The 19,191-nt window shown below is 41.1% G+C and overlaps 1 protein-coding gene across 2 annotated transcripts in view; it reads left to right on the top strand.

Moving 5' to 3' along the window:
- Window positions 1-19,191, top strand: part of iqsec3a (IQ motif and Sec7 domain ArfGEF 3a) — a 120,400-nt gene that overhangs the window by 80,694 nt on the left and 20,515 nt on the right. For both annotated transcript variants that reach the window (XM_047575125.1, XM_047575126.1), the window contains exons 6-7: window positions 14,094-14,216; window positions 18,495-18,661. In XM_047575125.1, the coding sequence (XP_047431081.1) occupies window positions 14,094-14,216; window positions 18,495-18,661 (290 nt within the window). The remainder of the gene's footprint in view (window positions 1-14,093; window positions 14,217-18,494; window positions 18,662-19,191) is intronic.

Genomic DNA, 19,191 nt, shown 5'->3' with positions numbered 1-19,191 from the left:
AAAGACTGTAGAGTATATGTAATATTATCAATATGATCTGCCAAAAACGTCACACCATACCATGGAAATAATCCTAGACCCCACTTTTCTGCTAAACTTATCCTCCAGTGAAAAGCTCTCATAGTATGAAACTGTGCCAATTCCCTTTTTTCCCTACTTCTAAGAGTAACATCAGGTTGAACCTCATCAGGTGCATGTCCCTTCTGCAAAGTAAAAACCTCATATGGAAGTTTCAGCCTTGCCAAATAACAACATCCTGTCCACCCATATGGTAAGAATATATATGCTTTATCATCACAGACCCACCAAAGATCTTTGAAGTTTCCCATGGTCACATTTCCTGGCAAAATCTGATTCTCCACAATCAAAGTCCTGCTCTGTCTATGATCTGGAGCATAGAAAGTCACTGTATATAGATCATCAACAGCTTTATGGTCACGCTTTCCAAAATGCATCATATATTTGTCACAATCAGATATCCCCATAAACATCCCGGGACCATTATACGTATTATTTGAACAAAAACAGTTCGTAGACCTTACTGGTGTCACTTCCATCGCATCAGGTTTTGCCGTTGTCATTTTCTCATTAGGACCGAATAAATTCATATAAGGTAAATCTACCAACCACAAACAGGTAAATTTAGGTTTAAAGAGGTTTACTGACAAAGTCATAATGTTATCTGTTTGTGATTGCTGATGATATAACAACCAAGATAATGCATAGAACTGACATTTAGAAGTCAATGGTTCCGGTATTGCTTCTAAAATCGAAGGCCATGTGCCAGGTGCTGGAATTCTCACCACACATGGACCCTCTATTTTCCTCACTGATCTAACAGAATGAGTCAACTGTTGGAACCACAAATTTCTACTTGCCCACAAGTCTGGAATTTGTAATGCCTTAGAATCAAAACCAAATGCCTTCCAACGTGCTTCCCTCTTCTGTATTGCTCGATGAGGTTCAAACAAATCTTCTGATGTCTCATCAAAACTCAAAAAGGCATCACCCTCATCTATCTGTTTAGACCTCAAGATTGTCACATCTTGGTCCTGTATTCTTTCTACAGATTTTGTAATTGTTAAAGACCCAATCACTGTCTCAGTGGCATCAGCTGCTACCTCATTCACAGAGCTCTTAGAAGTGACAAAAACAGAAACTGAATTGGTCACTTGAGCCGGCGTATTGACACTCTTAGTAGTTTCTGAGACTAGATCATGCTCTGTTTGTACACTAATTATCCTCGTAGTGGTCCCTGTACTAAATACCTTCTGAACTTCTCCAGTCACCGTTGAAACTTCAAGAGTCTGCAAGCCCTTTAATGTTAGCATTACCTTACGAGTTACATTACCCCCTATCCAATCCTTCTGAGGTAAAACAAACTTAAACTGTGGCTCCAAATAAGTACATGTATATTCCCCTAAATCACCCCATGTGACATTATGTAAGAAAAGTGAACAATCTCCCCTAACAGTCAACCACCACATGTCATTAACCAGAACATACTTCCTTTCACTGGAGGGTATGGCATCAACTTCAGGCCCTCTTAAAGCCACATCTTCACCACGGTTGTTTTCCCATTTTAAAGAACTGTCTCTACCGGTGTTCAACCTTCCACACTTACATGGTAACTGAACCGATTCTCCCAAAGCCGCTTCCACACTAGTCTTCATACCGTTGTGGTTTAACCCTTCTTCTAGGTGGCCTTGAACTTCTTTGTTCGACTGGACCTCCCAATTGTCCTGACGCGGCATTACTGTCCTCTGTAATCTCTGGTGTTTTATTTTCCCTCGTGTTAGGCTTTTCAGTCTCTGGGGCGTGTTGGAAGTCAATATTACTAAATCTTTCTCCTTGTTCATTAACTGAAGAGTCACCTGTGGCATCATCAAAATCATGAACAAGATCATCAACCTCATCTCTAACCTGTACAACTCCATCTTGCTCTTCTGAATCTTCCTCCTCTTGATACTCTGGGGGTGACACTTCTTCTGGTGCTCTAACACAGTGGGATAAATGATACCAAGTTGGAGACCCTTTAACCTGAACTGCAGTCCCAGTGCTACGAACAACTTCAAATGGTCCTTCACGACGTTCGTTGTACCATTTCCTTCTAAACACCTTTACAAACACCTTATCTCCAGGTTGAACCGTCCCCCTTTTTTGCCCCCCAAGTCTCTCCTGCGCCTCTTCTTGACTCTGCCTGTCAGAAACATATGTGGATATTTTTTTATGGAGGGCAGCCATGTATGTAACGTATGCTCGCATCTCATCTTCTAAGAGAGCTAAACTTGGTCCCTTTCCACTCGTACGCAAACAAGGTGTTGGCATCCGTCTGCCTGTAATCAACTCATGAGGAGTCAAGTGTAAATCACGCAACTCACTGGAGCGACACACCATCAATGCTAACGGAAGTGCTGTTATCCAATTTAGACCCGTATGTTGACAGATTTTGACAATACGATTTTTCAAGACACCATTCATCTTTTCACAAATCCCTTGACTCTGTGGATGATATACTGCCCCAAGACGCTGTTTAATACCCAATTTCTGTAAAATCAATTTCACAGTTTTATCCACAAACTCCTTCCCGTTATCCGAAGATATTCGATCAGGAAGTCCCCACCTGCTTATGACCTCCCTGCACAGAAACTTGGCAACTGACTGAGCATCCTTTCGCTTAGTTGGACAAGCCTCAGGCCATCGTGAAAATCTATCCACGACGACCAACATGTACCTCTTACCTCCCACTGGTTTTATCATATCAACAAAATCCACCACCAACTCACGCATTGGACCCCTTGGCGTTGGAATATGACCTGGGGGAACCATCATACCCCTCCGAACATTATTTTTCAGACAGATAGTGCACCTGCTTATAACATAATCAATTTGCTCAAGCAAATATGGTGCCCAAAATCCATACTCTTTTATAATCTTCCTCCTAACTTCCCCCCTTGCAACATGGGCTAAGCCATGTGCTTCCTGAATCATCAATCCCAACAGGTCTGGAGGTGCTACTATCAGTCCCTCATGATTTCTCCAAAGACCAGTAGAATCCTGTGTTGCCCCTCGATCTACCCACAACTGTTTATCCACCTCAGAGACAGCTTCCTGCATTAAGACCACATCTCTCACTGTAATCTTATCCTCCAAATCTACTTCATGTGTGACCAAGAAAACTTTACCCAACTTCTCAGCTCCTGTCACTGCTTTTGCAGCCTCATCAGCCGCTTTATTACCCTGAGTGACTCTTGACACATCCTTCTTATGTGCTGCACATTTAGCTATTGCTATTTCTTTAGGTTTCATCATAGCATGGAGAAGTTTCATTATCTGAGTGTGATGCTGTATTGGGGAACCATCTGTTTTCTTAAACCCTCGATTTTTCCATACCGATCCAAACAAATGACACACATTATGAGCATATGCAGAATCTGTATAGATCGTCACACGCTTGCCTTCCGCTAAAAGACATGCTTCAGTTAACCCCACCAATTCAGCAAGCTGCGCTGATGCAGGCTGCGGTACCACTTCCGCTTTCTCAACAACAAAACCTGTTCCCTGGGCTTTTACCACCGCATAACCAGCACTCAAATTATCTCCCACACGATAACAGGACCCATCAGTCCAATACTCTAAATCTGCCTCATGCAATGGAAGAGCTTGCAAATCTGACCTCAGTCTCGAATATTTCTCTGCTTCTTGAACACAATCATGTGGTTCACCATCTTCTGGAGTTGGCAAATTCTCAGCTGGATTTATCGTAACACATCTGACTAATGTGACATCCTCTTGTTCTAAAAGCCTATTATAGTCTCTAAGTCTAGGCATGGTCAACGTATACCTGCCATAGTTCAAAAGATTTCTAAGACTATGATGAGTAAGAATTGTCACTGGATATCCCATCGTGACCGAAGATGCTTTGTCATACATTAAATAGACTCCCACCATTGCTCTATAACACAGTGGTAGTCCAAGTTCGACATCTGAGTAAGCAGTAGAATAATATGAAATAGGTTGAGGACTGGTCCCTGTACCTGTTGGCTGACAAAGAACTGCACATGCATATTTTCCTCCAGCTGAGGTAGATACATACAACAGAAAATTCTTAGAATAGTCTGGAAGGGCTAACGCTGGAGCTTCTTGTAACCTCTGTTTAATTGTTTCAAAGGCTAATAAACCATCCTGTGTCCAGAGAAGATTACAATGAAGTTGAGTACTCCCAGTATCTTTAATCATAGCCCTTAAAGGTCCTGTCAAACTTGCATAATCTTCAATCCATGCTGAAGAGTAACCAGTGATACCGAGGAATGTCATCATCTCCCTGACTGTTCGGGGCTTTGGAGCCTTTCGAATAGCCTCTAAATGACTGTCAGAAATACTTTTGTGGCCCTGTGTTATTGTTTGACCCAAATAAACTACCTTCTCCTGACAATATTGCAACTTCTTCTGTGAAACCTTGTGACCATTTTCTGCCAAAATCTGCAACAGCTTAATTGAGTCTTCATGACATGTTTCCTTATCTGGTGAACAAATAATAATGTCATCTACATATTGAACCACTGTACTTTTTAATTTTTGATCTAGTCCTGCCAAATCATCTTTCAATACTTTATTGAAAATATGAGGACTATGTTTAAATCCCTGTGGCAACCTTTGGTACTCATAAAACTGTCCCTTGTATGTGAACCCAAACAAACCCTGACTTTCTACGCTCAGTGGAACACTGAAAAATGCACCACATAAATCCAATACTGTAAAATGTGTAGCATTTGGGGGAATTTGAGCTAACAAAGTATGCGGATCTGGCACTTCTGCTGGAAAATCGGCTACTACTTCGTTCACAAATCTCAAATCATGAACCATGCGATAGGAATCGTCTGGTTTCTGTAAAGGCAACAATGGCGTATTGCTTATAGGATTTTGAGTTATCTTCAACACATCTGCTCTCAGAAGTCCTTCAATCTGTGGTTCAATCCCTTGAACTGCCTCTTCTTTCAGTGGATACTGATTCTTCCAAGGAGGTCTGGTTCCAGGTCTAAGTTCCACTTTCACTGGTTGAGCTGATTTAACAAGACCAATATCAGTACTGTATCGAGACCACAAACATTCAGGTACTTGCTGTAACATTTCTCTCCTCAAAACGTCTGCGTCCATTTCAACCCCACATATCGCTTCATGTGTCATTTGGACAACTTGTGGTCGCCCATGTCCTTGAGCAGATATCATAATCTTGACAAACCGCTGATCCTCACTCTTCCAGATGGCAGAATTCCCCTCTACTGGTGCAAAAACAGCTATTACTGCTTCCGCCATCATTTCTCCTATATGTTTCTGTTCATATTCTTCAGACACCCTCAAGGTCACATGTGGTACACTCTCTTTGATTTTATATTCTTCGCTCACATATTCATTCATATCAACCATCATTGCTGCTCCTTGTGGTCCCAAAATTATACAAGACGAGGTGAGTTCAACTTCTTTTGGTTGATTACTTATCCACTCCTCACAATTTGACTGGGCAGCGTCCTTAAAATACTTGAGCGTACAATGAAGCAAATAGTCTGGAAGTCTTGCATCAGGCATATTTGCTACAATAAACTTCTCCCACAATTTAACAGGTTCCAAAAACTCTGCACTAAGATCTCCAATCCAGTATACTGAAGAGGCCTCAACATCTGTTGTCATCAATAGTTGGTAAGCAGTATCAGATGGCATCTCCACCAAACAGCCGTCGGGTGTACACTTTATAACACACTTCAATCTGCACAAAGCATCTCTTCCTAACAGTGCAATCGGTGTGTGTTCTGAAACCAATATAGGTATTGTAGTCTTTTGATTTTTGTAACAGAGCTCAATTGGTTTTGTAAGAGGTACCAGCTGTTTCACTCCCTCAAACCCGATCGTCCGTATCAATTGACCAGACATAGGGAGGTGTATAGCATCTTCAGGCCGAATACAGGTGAAAGCCGCTCCACTATCTACCATCACTTCTAATGGTCTATTATTTACTGTCACCATTATTGTTGGATCTTGTTCCGGCCCTGACACTACCAGCTGACACCCCCCTTTCGAATTCTCCGGGCACCCCTAAAATCCTTGCTCTGGACCCCTATAAGGGTTCGCCGGTCCCCGGATGATCAATTGCTGACCTCTGAATCCTCCTCTCGCATTTCCCCTGAAGTTTCCTCGAAAATTTCCTCCTGGTCTACCACATTCACGAGCAAAGTGTCCAAACTGTCCACAGTTATAACACACTTCTGAGAACTGTTGGAAATTAGAGTTTCCTCTTCCTCTTCCAAAGGTTCCTCGACCTCTTCCTCTCCATATTTGCAGCTGGCCAAGAGTTGGTTGTGTGTTATAAACAACAGGGACCACTGGGGACGGTTGAGGTGATTGAAACTGGACCTGGTTTGGCTGCAATTGTGGAGACGATTGATTTTGTTCAGGCTGGCTCTGTAAAACTAAAGCCTGCTTCTTCTCCTTCTTCTTGTTATCCACCAATTGTATTTGATTGAGTTTCCGAAGAGTTTCTTGATCTTGTTCCTTCTGATCATACTCCTTCTTTCTATACAGGTCCACTTGATGTGCTACATGGTCTGTATATACACCCTTCGCCATATTTCCAAGACCAACCACTTCTGCCAATTTACTCCGCACTGGTAGAGGTAGCCCCTTCTGTATCTTGGCTCGCAAAATTGATTGCTCCATTTGGCTCTCCTCTGGATCGTTTCCTGTGACATTTCTCCACACCTGATAGGCTCTTGACACATAGGCTCTCGGATTTTCTTCCTGTCCCAGTGGCTCAATGAGAATGTTATCAGGGTGTATATTTGTTGGAAATGTATCTTTCAATGCTCTCCATACTCGACCTCTATTTGCTGCAAACAGCTCTGAATCATTTACAGCAGTTTCCACATAACGGTTTAATCCAGCTCTTTGCAAAATCTCCCCCATGGCTGGGACCCCAAGTATATTTGCCAGCAATCTCTTAATGTCTCCTACTGCAGCTTGCGTCCCCACCATGATTTCTTCCAACTTTGAGATCCAAGGGTGTGCTCCATCTTGAAGAGTAGGTAACTTTTCAAGTATATCTGACATGTCAGTACTCTGCCAAGGTTTATACTCCAAGTTCTGACCTCTTATGACAACTGGACACATCTTACCCGGCTTCTTCTCTTTCCGTGAACGCAGTTCATATTCCTTGTCCAATTGTTGGGAACCTGTTTTCCGCAACTCTTTCTTCTGAATCTGCAGTTCTTGTAATTGGTCTTCTAATGCCTTCCTTCCTTTTGGTGTAGTGCATTTGTCCAGACATCTACAGCATCGATCTATATTCTCTTCAACTTCTCTTAAAATCTGTCGTCTTTCTTCTTCTCTATAAGCAGTTTTTATCTTAGCAGACTTCAAAAGAGTAGGACTCTCTCTTTCCAAATCTTCATCACTGTCATCATTTTCACTTTCATTTTCAACTTCACTGTCATCTCTCAGTTCCATTCTTCTTCCTGTTTTACCTCCTCTTCTTTCCGCTCTGGCCAGTAGTCTTCTGACTGCTGGATCATATCCTCCCATGGCTTCTTCTTCATCACTCTGATCCTCCACTTCTCCAAAATCCATCCTTTTAATTCTCAATCGTCCTCCGGTTTCCAAATGTGTCGTTTGCTTTTTACTTTTTGTACTTGGATACATCCTAATAGTTGTCTCTGCTTTCCCCACTTCTATAACCTGCTCAGCCTCATTCTTAATGTGGTAATTGCCCTCTTGACTAATTACCGGAAGTTGAGGATAAACTTCCCTGAGCTCCATCTCCTTCTTATACGGCGGAGGTCTCTGTACTGGAACTACATGTGAAAAGGGTGCATCAATCTCTGCCATTAACTTCTCTGTTTTCTTTACATTCTTTTTCATTTCATCTGCCGTCTTCTCATCATAGTTTTTCTTCATCTCCATCCATTTCTGTCCCTCCTTCTCAAACAACTGGAGAATGCCAAGCTCCGTTTGTCTCTTCTGTTTACGTCTTTCACCTTTTCTTCCTTTCTTTTCATCTGCCTTATATGTAGTCACAAGCACCTGTATTGTTTTTATTACTTCTGGATTAAAGGTTCCTATCACTGGCCATGGTTGCTCAATTTCAGGCCAACGCTTACACCATTTCTGTGACATCATTGCAATACCTTTAATTAAAGAATTATTCTTCTGAACTACCTCAACCGGAGTAGTTACTTTTGAGTTATCCATCTTTGATATAATAGTAACACCCCCTTTTTATCTATAATCAAATTCAACCTAATTAAAAATTACCTTAACTTTATTCTATTATCCTATTATTATGTTTATTTTAATTGATACACTATTATTATTACCACCTGTATTCCCCCTTTTTATCACAATCAACAAACAAATGAATAAATTTGCCAACTTCAGAGGATGAAAAAACAACCCTACAGATGTAAGAGCAAACAACGCCAGGTCCACACACAATATCAACCTTATACAAACAACTGATCAAATTGCAAGGTACAGCTTCCCCAACTCAGCAGAAATTAACTCTGTTATTTGAACGGTCAGTCATTGCCAAGCCTCAACTGCAACATACATGTTATGTGCAAACAAATGAATATACTGATGTTGTCCCAAATCTGATTACCCATCAAACAATATATGTGTATCATCAATATCAACCATCAACAAATGCATAGAGGTCAAAAAGCAGGTAGATTAGAAAGAGTCTGTGGACAAAATCACACTGGCCTTGTTGTTGGGTTCAGATGCGTGTGCTGTCGTCTGCGAGCCTCTAGTTTCATGTGAGGTAGACCAGCTGTTCTCTCCTCTGCCTCCAGACACCCCCTTTTCCTTTTGCTTCCTTCTTGAACTCTCACCCCATAAAAAGAGACAACAGACAAACACTTTAACATTGTAAAAACCACTAAGTACAATACACTCTTCAATGTGACTAACACATTCCTGCCAACACTTTCCTTTGTTATTTCTTTAAATATAAAATCCTTTTTCTGGGGCTCATATATTTTAACAGTTTCTAAAGTCCTCCAAACAGAGGCTCCTAGTATTTTAACCAAAAAAGTCCCCACAAAAGGCTCATACTATATTTATCAAACGTTCTTTACAGGCTCATAATATTCTAGCACATACTAATATGTAAGTGTATTATTATTTTTATCGCCTTAATCTCCTATTTCCTAATTTTATTCGTTTTATTCAACATAAAATCTAACATATTACTTCATAAAACCGGTCGACACTCACATAACAAGGATCCACAAATTACAAATACAGAACACACAAATTTAAAGTGATCACACATTTCTCTTCCAAATAACTAGGCCTCTAACTTCTCTCTAACTTCTACCTCTAACTTTAACTTCTAACTAACTTCTTCTTTTAACTAACTAATATCTTCTATTTCACTGTTAACTTTTCACTATTAAGAAAATTCCTATTTTCTTCTCTTTTTTAGGCGATTCTTTCTAGCGGTCCTAGACCTGCCCTAGTAGCCTCAAGCTATAGAATCCCTTTTTCTCTATTCCTATTTAACTCTTATATACTCTATTCCTATTTTCCTCTAAATTTACCTCTTTTTCTCTTTGAAAAATTCAAATGTTCCTAATCTCCCCTGGGCCCAGGAGTTCTCTCTCTATATATATTTTTATCCTATTTTATACTTTAAGCCAATTCCTTTAAAGCCAATAAAGCCAATTTTCACACTGCTACCAAAGACCATGTGTCTTACTAGTTACAGCGGTAAAGGGCCCGTCCACTTAACTTTGCACGATGTGAGTTCAGCGCTTCATGTTACTAATTAAGCTTTTCTACTCTTATTTCTTCTATTCCTTTTCTATTCTCTTCTTCACTTTTTCTCTATTTGTAGGCCTACTCTTATTTCCTTTTATTCCTTAATCCTAAATTCTCTTTTTCTTATCTTCTTATTTCCTTTAAATCTATATCGTCCTTTCCCCCCTTTTGCGTTGCCAGCAACGCAAAGAAAACCTCAAATTTAGAAATTTAGAACGACGAATAACTTCTAACAGCAGCACAACAACCTCCCCACAAAGAGTCTTTAACGGTGTGTCCCCACAGCAACACTGCACAGTCCCCACGAGCAAACCAGCGCACTATATTGTGAAAAACTCACCCTGTATATAAGCCGGCTGATGCGGGAGTCAGCTCCTCAGGACTGAAAGCAGATGCCGAAAGGCCACAAACGCGTCCAAGTTCGTGACGCCAAAATTGTTGTATATTGATGTGCTGAAGAAAGAAGTGATCACCGCTGACAAGTCTTATCTTGCATTTAAAGAGGTTTATTTACGAGAAAGAACAATGTCAAAAATCACAGCCGAATCTGAGAGAGCTTCTGGCCAATCGTCGAATCCTCTCTGCCATTCAGCTCCTACAGACCCCTTATATATGGTTCTTATCCCCAAGAACCCCCATTCACAAACAAAACTTGTCTCCTTACAAGGTCTAGCAGTTTTATGGACTGACAACTGATACATCACCTTTTAACCTTTAAACTTTATATAGACATCCCCAAAAAAGGAAACAAACACTGAGAACGAATGGAGAGGACCATATACTACACATCCTAATGTGTCTGGTAAACCTAAAAAAAAAAGGAATGTACGTCAAATCATAGCTTCATAAAGAATACAAGACATCAGATTTATTCATTTATTTTAAACTCGGAAGTATTTTGTAGTAGTGGCCTCATACTATATAGACAAGCTAATTCAACAAAAGAAAAACTAAACAGAGGACACAGTTATACAAAAAATGTGTAAATGGTGTTTCAAACACTAAAATAAAAAAGCAAAGTGAGTAAAGTAAAATGATTAGACCATTAAAATAAATAATTTAATTTAATTAATTATTAAGAATTACTATAAAATTCAAACTTGCATCTTAATTTTGGCACTGTGCTTCATATTCTGTTCTCACAAGGTTTGTTGTGTTGCTACAACTCAGTTTAGTTACTCTACACTGTTACTACATTACCTCCTAAGATTGAAGTATGAAAAGTATCGACATTTTGATTTGAGAATAGGTTTCAGAGCATAAAGACCTGGTATCGGAAGTATTGATATTTCGATATCGATCCGCACATCACTAGTGCGCATGGGAAGGCATTTGGAGGCACGTGAGCCTGCGTTTGTGCGGTTATGTAGAATCTGCCGATCAACCGCGTTATCAAATCCTCCCGCTCTCCTTGTAGTAAAGAATGGCTCCATCTCCTCTCGTTTCTTGGAGCATAAACAAGAATAGTTAAAACGTCTCGAGTCAATTAAGCCAAATTGTGGCTATAGATTTGGGTTCCGAGAAAATGTGGCACCCCAAGGACTCATTTACTGGCAACGTAGTGTAGTTGTTTAGCATGAAAAATGGGATCTGTTTTCCATTCGTCATCTGCTTATTGGCTGCTCAAAATGTGCCTCCATCTGGCCTTCTATTTTTTTTTTCCCATGTGCGCGTGTCGCTCCTGTCGCAGCTTTGAAAACATACAATTTAAACCCGTGGTTTGTAGACAGATGCATTTCTTTCCGTGTAAAACGCTGTGTACAAATCAACAAAAGTGTGATACATGATAGCGGCGTGTGCGTTTGGGTGCACGTGCGTATTCTGTATTATGAGTGTCTGGGGGAGATGGGAGCGGGAGGATGGGGGCTGGATGTACTTAGGCTAGAGAGCATCTCGTCTGACATCACATAAACAAGGAGTGACAGCTGGGAAGGAACGGAGAGACAGAGGTGGTGGAGCGAAGAAGTGAGTCATGAAGAGGGCGATCAGAGAGGCTCGACAGTCTAGAGAGCAGCTCTAGAGGACTAACACGTCAGATAGACGTCTATGTGCTATAAAGCTTAACCTTTCCACCAACTATTGCAGTGTCAGCAATAAATATCATATATAATGTTAATTATATGGATATGGATAGTTGTAGTGGTGTTATGTGAGGCAGAAGTAGCAATAGTATCACAGAAGTAGGACCATATTTTTCAAAATTCTGATGGTATTGTGTATATTATGGTATTTTTTTTCATGCATAATCACATGTTCACAACATCTTCTGCTGGTTGAGATAGGAATTAATGTAATAAACTGACTAAGGATTAACTAATATATATATAAAAAGAAAGAATTAAATGTTATCAGATAAAATGAAGAAACAAGGACAATTATTCATCATTTATTTTGACATATTTATTCATATTTAAACATATTTAAACTGCTAGATCTGTAATGTCAATAGCAGCGCGACCAGCTACCGTAATAATGGTAGTCTGAGCGCAACATTTTTTTTTTCTGTCATAAAGCTAATTTTGGGGACACTTTTGGGGACCGCTTTTTTCGGACCTTTCCATCTTCACCACGCCTCGCAGAGACACAGTCGCACCGTGTGAGTTTAGAACATTGAAAATGGTCAAAATGTTTTTCGTCAGAAAGTTGTACTGGAACCACTCCGCTAGTAACTGATTATGTTCTGGTAAATCTCAGCCTGATCTGCCAGACCAATAAAATCGTTTGGGTGGGTTTTATGCAGCAAAGGACAAGAGTTAACAGTGATGTAGTCGTACACATAATCTAAGCACTGTGGAGTTGAACAAAGTGGCTCTGATTGGTTGTTGGACAGTCCAATTGCGGAGACATTTTGTCCTCTGTATAAATGTTGTGTGTTAGCAGACTTGAAGTATTGAGTCTGGCTACGCTAGGCTACGGGGTTATATATTTCTCCCAGAATATAGTTAAAAGCCTAACACACAGCTGTTGGTTGGACATTTGCTGTACGTTCGTGCGGTGCTAGTTTTGCTAGTTTTTCCATCTTAGCAAGCCAGTGCAAAATGAACAGAAGTCATGAAACAAGCTCAATTCAGCTACAGAGATAGTTCCACAACGAGCTAGCTCCATCCTAGCTTAATTCCTAGCCTTCCAGCTAATCCTAGCTCTTCTGGTTTCCCCTTTGCCCCTCTGCCGAGGTGCAGCATCTATGTGCCAGCTAGCAATTAACTGTAGCCTTTGTAGTGCGTTTAACTTTTTGGTCCAAACCATGGCAAAGTAAGATGATATCCCAGTCAGCCTTTGTTGCCGGTAGTTCTTTGATCTTGGTTTGATGCGACTGGGCCTTTACACGACTCTCACTGTGAGCAGATTTTGCTGCGGTTTCATGTTATACGACGTGCAATACTGTAGACTCAGCTTTTCGCCTCTTTTCTGCTGGAGCAGCATGTGTCACAGTCAAGTACTCACCTCATTAACTCGCTTAGTTCACAGTAATCTATCTCAATGTATTGTGTATGTGTGTGTCTGTGGCTGCCATGTACACCAGTGTTTACTGCAGTGTACAACAAACAGCAAAGATCAGAAACGGGAGGCGATGCCTTGACGCTACTGTGTGCGTTGAGGATTTTCAGATCGACTCCACCGTCTCTCCTTTCTGTGCTTAAACTAAACAAATTATATATATAAAAAAAGTGACTGATAGCAAAAAACTAATTTATCTTGAACCACCGTGGTTTGAAGGAAAACCACATGAAAGCCAAACCCGAATGAAGAGAGGGAGAAAAAAAAGGCTTTAATTTCATAGTTTGATTAGGATTTCACTTTGTACCTTGACAATAACACCTCACATCAAAGCAAGGAAAACTTTTAAAACCTCCCATCGCATTTTCAAAGTCACCTTTCGCTTCTCATAGGGTGGGATATTTTGCTTTTTTAATTAAAGCCATTAAGCGAGGGTTGTCAAGTAATAGGAGGATTTTCAGCTCTGAGAAAATTGCGTGTTTGAGTCTTGGCAGCTGCCGTAAAGGGAAGATAGCCGGGGCCCAGTCTTATCCCTGGTGTCCGTGCGTGGCTAATACCTGCAGTGAGCAGAGTGGCACTGTGACTAGGAAGCAGATGAGCTGAGACTCCTGAATTTTTTATCTTGGGTGTCCGTCCTCTGGTTCACACAGCCCACCAGTGAAGGGGCAACCACTACCATCATACTGATATAGTGCTATGCATTTTGCTATAAATTTTAATGTGTTTGTGTCCTCTTTTTTTCCTGCCTTTCGCTTATCGCCTCCCTCCCTCCCTCGACTACACAGCTGCGTGGTGGATGAGATGGACTTCTCAGGCATGGAGCTGGACGAGGCACTGAGGAAGTTTCAGGCTCACATTCGTGTCCAGGGAGAAGCTCAGAAGGTGGAACGTCTTATAGAGGCTTTCAGGTACTCTTTATCTTTCTCACTCGTACAAGATGGGGAGCATATCAGCTGCAGTTTTGCAGACGCCACATTTAATCATTTTCAATCTCGTTTCATAACACGCCCATCAGTTTGGATTTAAATACCAATATACCCATATATAAGTCAGCACAGAGGCACGAATGAAGGAACAAACACCCACAATTGAACTGGAATTCAAATGTAAATGTTGTCTGTTGTGTGTTGTGCTTTTAGTTTTCTATATTTTTCAGCTTTCAGCTAGGATGTGTAGGACTGTCAAGCTTGGTGATTGGATGTTTCTCTGGATTTTGTCCATTGCATCTTTGAAGTCTTTATCTCCACAGGCTCTACTCTTCACTCTATCAAAGAGTCTCCTTTGTTCAGATTTATTCCAAAGTTTTTATTATTGAAATTTATGCACATCAAAATTACACAACTACCTCTTCAGGCCATTCAAGTATCAACATCAGAACAAACGGTGCACAGTATCCATTTTCACTTTAGCCAATTTCACTTTAATATCCATATTGGACTATCTAACACAGACATTTTATGGTATGATATAACAGGGGCCCATTGGTTTAAAAATAAATCAAATTTTAAGTGTTTTGCTGTTATTCTTCCCATCAAATATACTGTGATTAATGTCTCTCTCCACTGATGTAAAGAGGGTGGGTGGGTGGTGTTTAAGCCAGACCAAAGTTATCATTTTCCTTGAAGGATGTTCAGCAAGTATACCTTTTTCCTAATCGTAGTTACGTTTGGAATTGCTCCCAGAGTATAATACAGTGGATCTAATGGTAAATCAATATTCATAATGGCGAAACTTTTAATACGAATCCCTTCCCAGTATGATTTAAATTTTGGGCAGTCCAAAAAATGTGTGCGTGGCCTCCAATATTTTTACAATTCCTACCAAGAATTGAGTTCTGAAATACCTAATTTTTAATTTCCAGCTGAATTCTCTCCACAGTTTGTTACTCTGGGTCCCTCTCAATACACACATTCCCGTGTCTCATCTTCAGTTATGACATTCATCTCCGACTCCCACTTTTCTTTTGTGTCAAGAGTCTTCCCTGACATCTGTGATTGCAGACGTTTATATATTTGTGACACAGATTTGTATTTTTTTTTAATTTTTAACCTACACATGCTCCATTCCTAATGTGATGTTTAGTAGCCCGTTCAAGTTGTAAAAAGACTTTACAAAGAATTTACAAATGTAAATTGCATAAAACTATCAATGGGATTTATGCTTAAGGAATAAAGTCTGTCAAGATTTAAAAAAGAGTCTTGAGAGTGGTAGTGTAGTGCCATGAAGTGTTTCAGTGAAGTGGGGTTACTAATAGTAACCACTCAGTAACCATGATTTAATGCCACACTCCACATACCATTTTAGGTTGTATTTTTTTTTTTTTTTTAGGAATTTAGCTTCAAATATTCATTCAGTCATTGTGAGACGGCTTTCTTTTCCCCAACCAACTCATGGACCAACATCCATTAGCTCCTCGTGGCGTGGTATTACGGTTGACGGACTCTGTGGTTTCCAACGTAAAATTAGCCTGCCGAAATCAAATAAATTATTGAATTATAATAAATGAGAGTGAATTTCCCACATTTAACACCGTAAGCTGCAAATATGCCGTATGTTAAAAATAAAAAAGCTTACCGAGTGTAGCAGGAGAAACCGAGTTGCTGGGGGCTTAATGAACGGTCAAATGCTAGTAAAGAGACTTGACCATGTATGAATAATTTATTAATATTAGAAAAACCTTGTTGCGCAGAGAGAACAGATGTTAGACAGGAGCTGGACATGAATATTCATCATCTTGTATCTTATGCAAAATAACCCTAACTTACTTAGTCCAGAGATGTAAAAAAAAATACATATAATAAAATTAAATGCTGTCACTTTACCCTTGAGTCTGACTTATCTTATCTTATCTTCCAATGCTTTACAATTTTAAGTTTTTTGACCTTTTTTCCCAGGACCATCACCGGGCCAAACACTCATGCGAAGATGCACAAAAACACACGCAAAAAGAGGAAAAACACTGTGTTTCCTTTCTGCGTGGCCACACTAACAACGTTGGCAATTCAATGCCCATCTGAAGAGCCAGGCAGCGTGTAATTCTTGGCCACAATTTGTGACAGGGTGACAATTTACGGTGCAGCTGTGGCGCTGTGTGTTAATGCTCAGTGTTTGCCGTAGCCCCTCTGGAGTAACAACCACCTGTCACTGTTGTCAAGGTGCCCAATGAGGAGAAAAACGGCCGCATTGTCATAGTCGGTGGGCAGAGAGGTTGGCACTGGCAATGTTTGGCCATCAGGCCGGCTCTGCGTGTTATCAGGAGCAGGAGAGAGGATGGAGATGGGAGGGAGGGATGGAGGAGACACGAACTGAGAAAGGAAGCAAAGAAGGGGAGCGAAAAGAAAAGAGGGAAGATGGTTTATAAATAACCAGCGTTGCGTAACCGCCACTGCCTCTCCTGCTCCTGGGCTTTGAAATGCCTACAAACACACACACACACACACACACACACGCATACACGCAGAGAAAGGGAGAAATCTCCAAAGTAAGTGAAGGGGATTTGAAGCAGCGGTGAAAAAAAAGAGCGAGGAGGGGGAAAAGTGAAAAGCAGCCAGCATCTTGAATGAGCAAATATGAACCGGCTCGCAATGCACAAATGCACATTTGTATTTTCATTTCTGCGTCACAATTTAGCATCCGTGGCCACTAATTCTAACCCCACGTCTGCTCCCTTATATTACAGTTATCCCAGATAAAGATCATGCATCCATCACGTATAATTTTGCAATAAAAATCTTTCCAAGGAGTGCGTAATGACTGACGGGTTACACCATCTTCAGCTTGGATTGGTTTTGGGGGGGAAAACAGCAGCAAATGCTAATTTTGAAGGCTGGCAAACCTATTCAGCGACAAGCACCGTGGCATTTTACCCTCTCATTTTGTTTTTCGGGTTAGTCATGTTTCTACGCCTTTATGTGCGCGGTAAGCACACACTCGGAGAGCAGCCTAAATTGAGGTTTTTCACCGCATGGGGCTACATTAGGATTCACAGACAAGGGTGTAATTATTGGTTGCTGTCGAGTCACGGTTCTCAGGCGTGAATGAGCATCTGTGTGTGTTTGCGCCCTGCGATTATCACGCTATAGCGAAAATACTGCGGGGGATGCCGTGAAAACATCTCATTTGAAGGTACAGAAATATTCGCTTTTAAATCATCGCGGCGCGTTAAAAGCGGGCGAAGCTGCGTATGTGCAGTCAATGTGTGTCAATCCCGCAGGGATGTTAGGTACTAATCATGCAGCTCAGTGGGTCTGCAGCCTCATTGAGGAATTGACGACTGATTAAAGTCTAAATACACCTTTGCATTATCTTTTTAATCTGTATTTGACTTCTCTGATTGCTTATAAGCTGTGGCAGTCGTGTCCTATGATTCATCCCCCGAAGTGTCCGTGCACTTCACAGCAAGAGCTTCTTAAACACTCGTAATATATGCTGTGTATGCAGGCACCCAAAGCAGGCATCAAATCTTCTTGACGTTAATGGCTTCCTTTCTCCTCTTTTTATATGTATGTGATTTGGTATCGTGAAACTAAATCAAAGTCCTCGTCGATCACAACAGTTTGTAGAAAATGTGCCCTGGAAAGGAACTTCAGGTATTCCCATTTCTTCACCCTGGCACAAAGTCAACCTGCATAAATCTGGCAACCATAGTTCATAAATTGCTAAAGCTAAGACCTTGTGCATTTCTTTGAATTTATTGTCCACTTACGCATGCTACTCAAAGAGGATGGAGGTTCTGAATTATTATTATTTTTTAAATGATTAAAAGAGAACCCTTGGTTTTCCATGAAAACATTCAATCCAGTGGGTGAAATGTGTTCATAGAGGTTGACAGGAAGCCACAAACAAAATTAAAGTCATACTTCTCATTTCAGAAGGAGCTTGTGTCATGCTTTTTCGGAGCAAGTGATGTGTGACCCACATCCATGTCTCTGCTCTCCACCAACTTTATACTCCTGCCTTCTAGACCATCTCATCTTCTACATATCCTCACTAGGGTCACGGAGACAGGGTACACCCTGGACAGGTCGCCAGTGTCCGACCTGGACTCAAAACTGGACTTTCTTGCTGGGAGGTGTCAGTGTTGACTACACTGACACCTCAAGGGCGGCCACTCTGCCGCCCTTGTAGATCATCTTCTTACATTACTTTTTTTTTGTGTGTGTTCTCTCTCCACCAATTACTTATAGCCAGCGCTACTGCATGTGTAACCCAGACGTGGTGCAGCAGTTCCACAATCCGGATACCATCTTCATCCTGGCGTTCGCCATTATTCTGCTCAACACCGACATGTACAGCCCCAACATCAAGCCCGACCGCAAGATGTTGCTGGAGGACTTCATCCGCAACCTTCGAGGTAAGGGACGTGTATTTAGCCTTTCCACCGATGTAACATTTTTGAAGTTCAGGATACCTAGCTTCTTGCTAGCTACTTGAGAAACCTCGAGTAAGTGAATGCCGACCGACGGCTCGGTCCAGGACCTGAATGCAGCACTGGCTCTTGAAAACGACAACGTGCACTCACTGTCAAAATGCTACCTCTGCAAATGAACAGTTCCTCGGGGGTATCGACTCTCAGAGAGTCCCTAGAGCTGTTTGGCCCGAAAGCGCCTGTAGCTTGTGTTTGCTTGTCGTTGATCGCCATAACCTCATGGAGAAAAAAAATCGTTTAACACCAGTGGCGGAGACATACACATGGACTTATCTCAAGTTTGTAAGCTGACAAAACCAGTGACAGATATAGAACAGATGGACACCAACTGAAACTGTTAATACATTGCACCAAAAACTGAAAACTGAAATTCAGGGTTCCAGTTTTACCGTATGACACAAGATGCCCAAAAAGTCCTCGCTAATGACCGACTGTCAGAAATGTTTCGTGATTTT

The sequence above is a fragment of the Mugil cephalus genome, chromosome 22 (genome assembly GCF_022458985.1).
Source record: "Mugil cephalus isolate CIBA_MC_2020 chromosome 22, CIBA_Mcephalus_1.1, whole genome shotgun sequence".
Lineage (NCBI taxonomy): Eukaryota > Metazoa > Chordata > Actinopteri > Mugiliformes > Mugilidae > Mugil > Mugil cephalus.
Note: the sequence above shows the minus strand (reverse complement) of the source record. Positions and strands in the feature narration are given on the sequence as shown.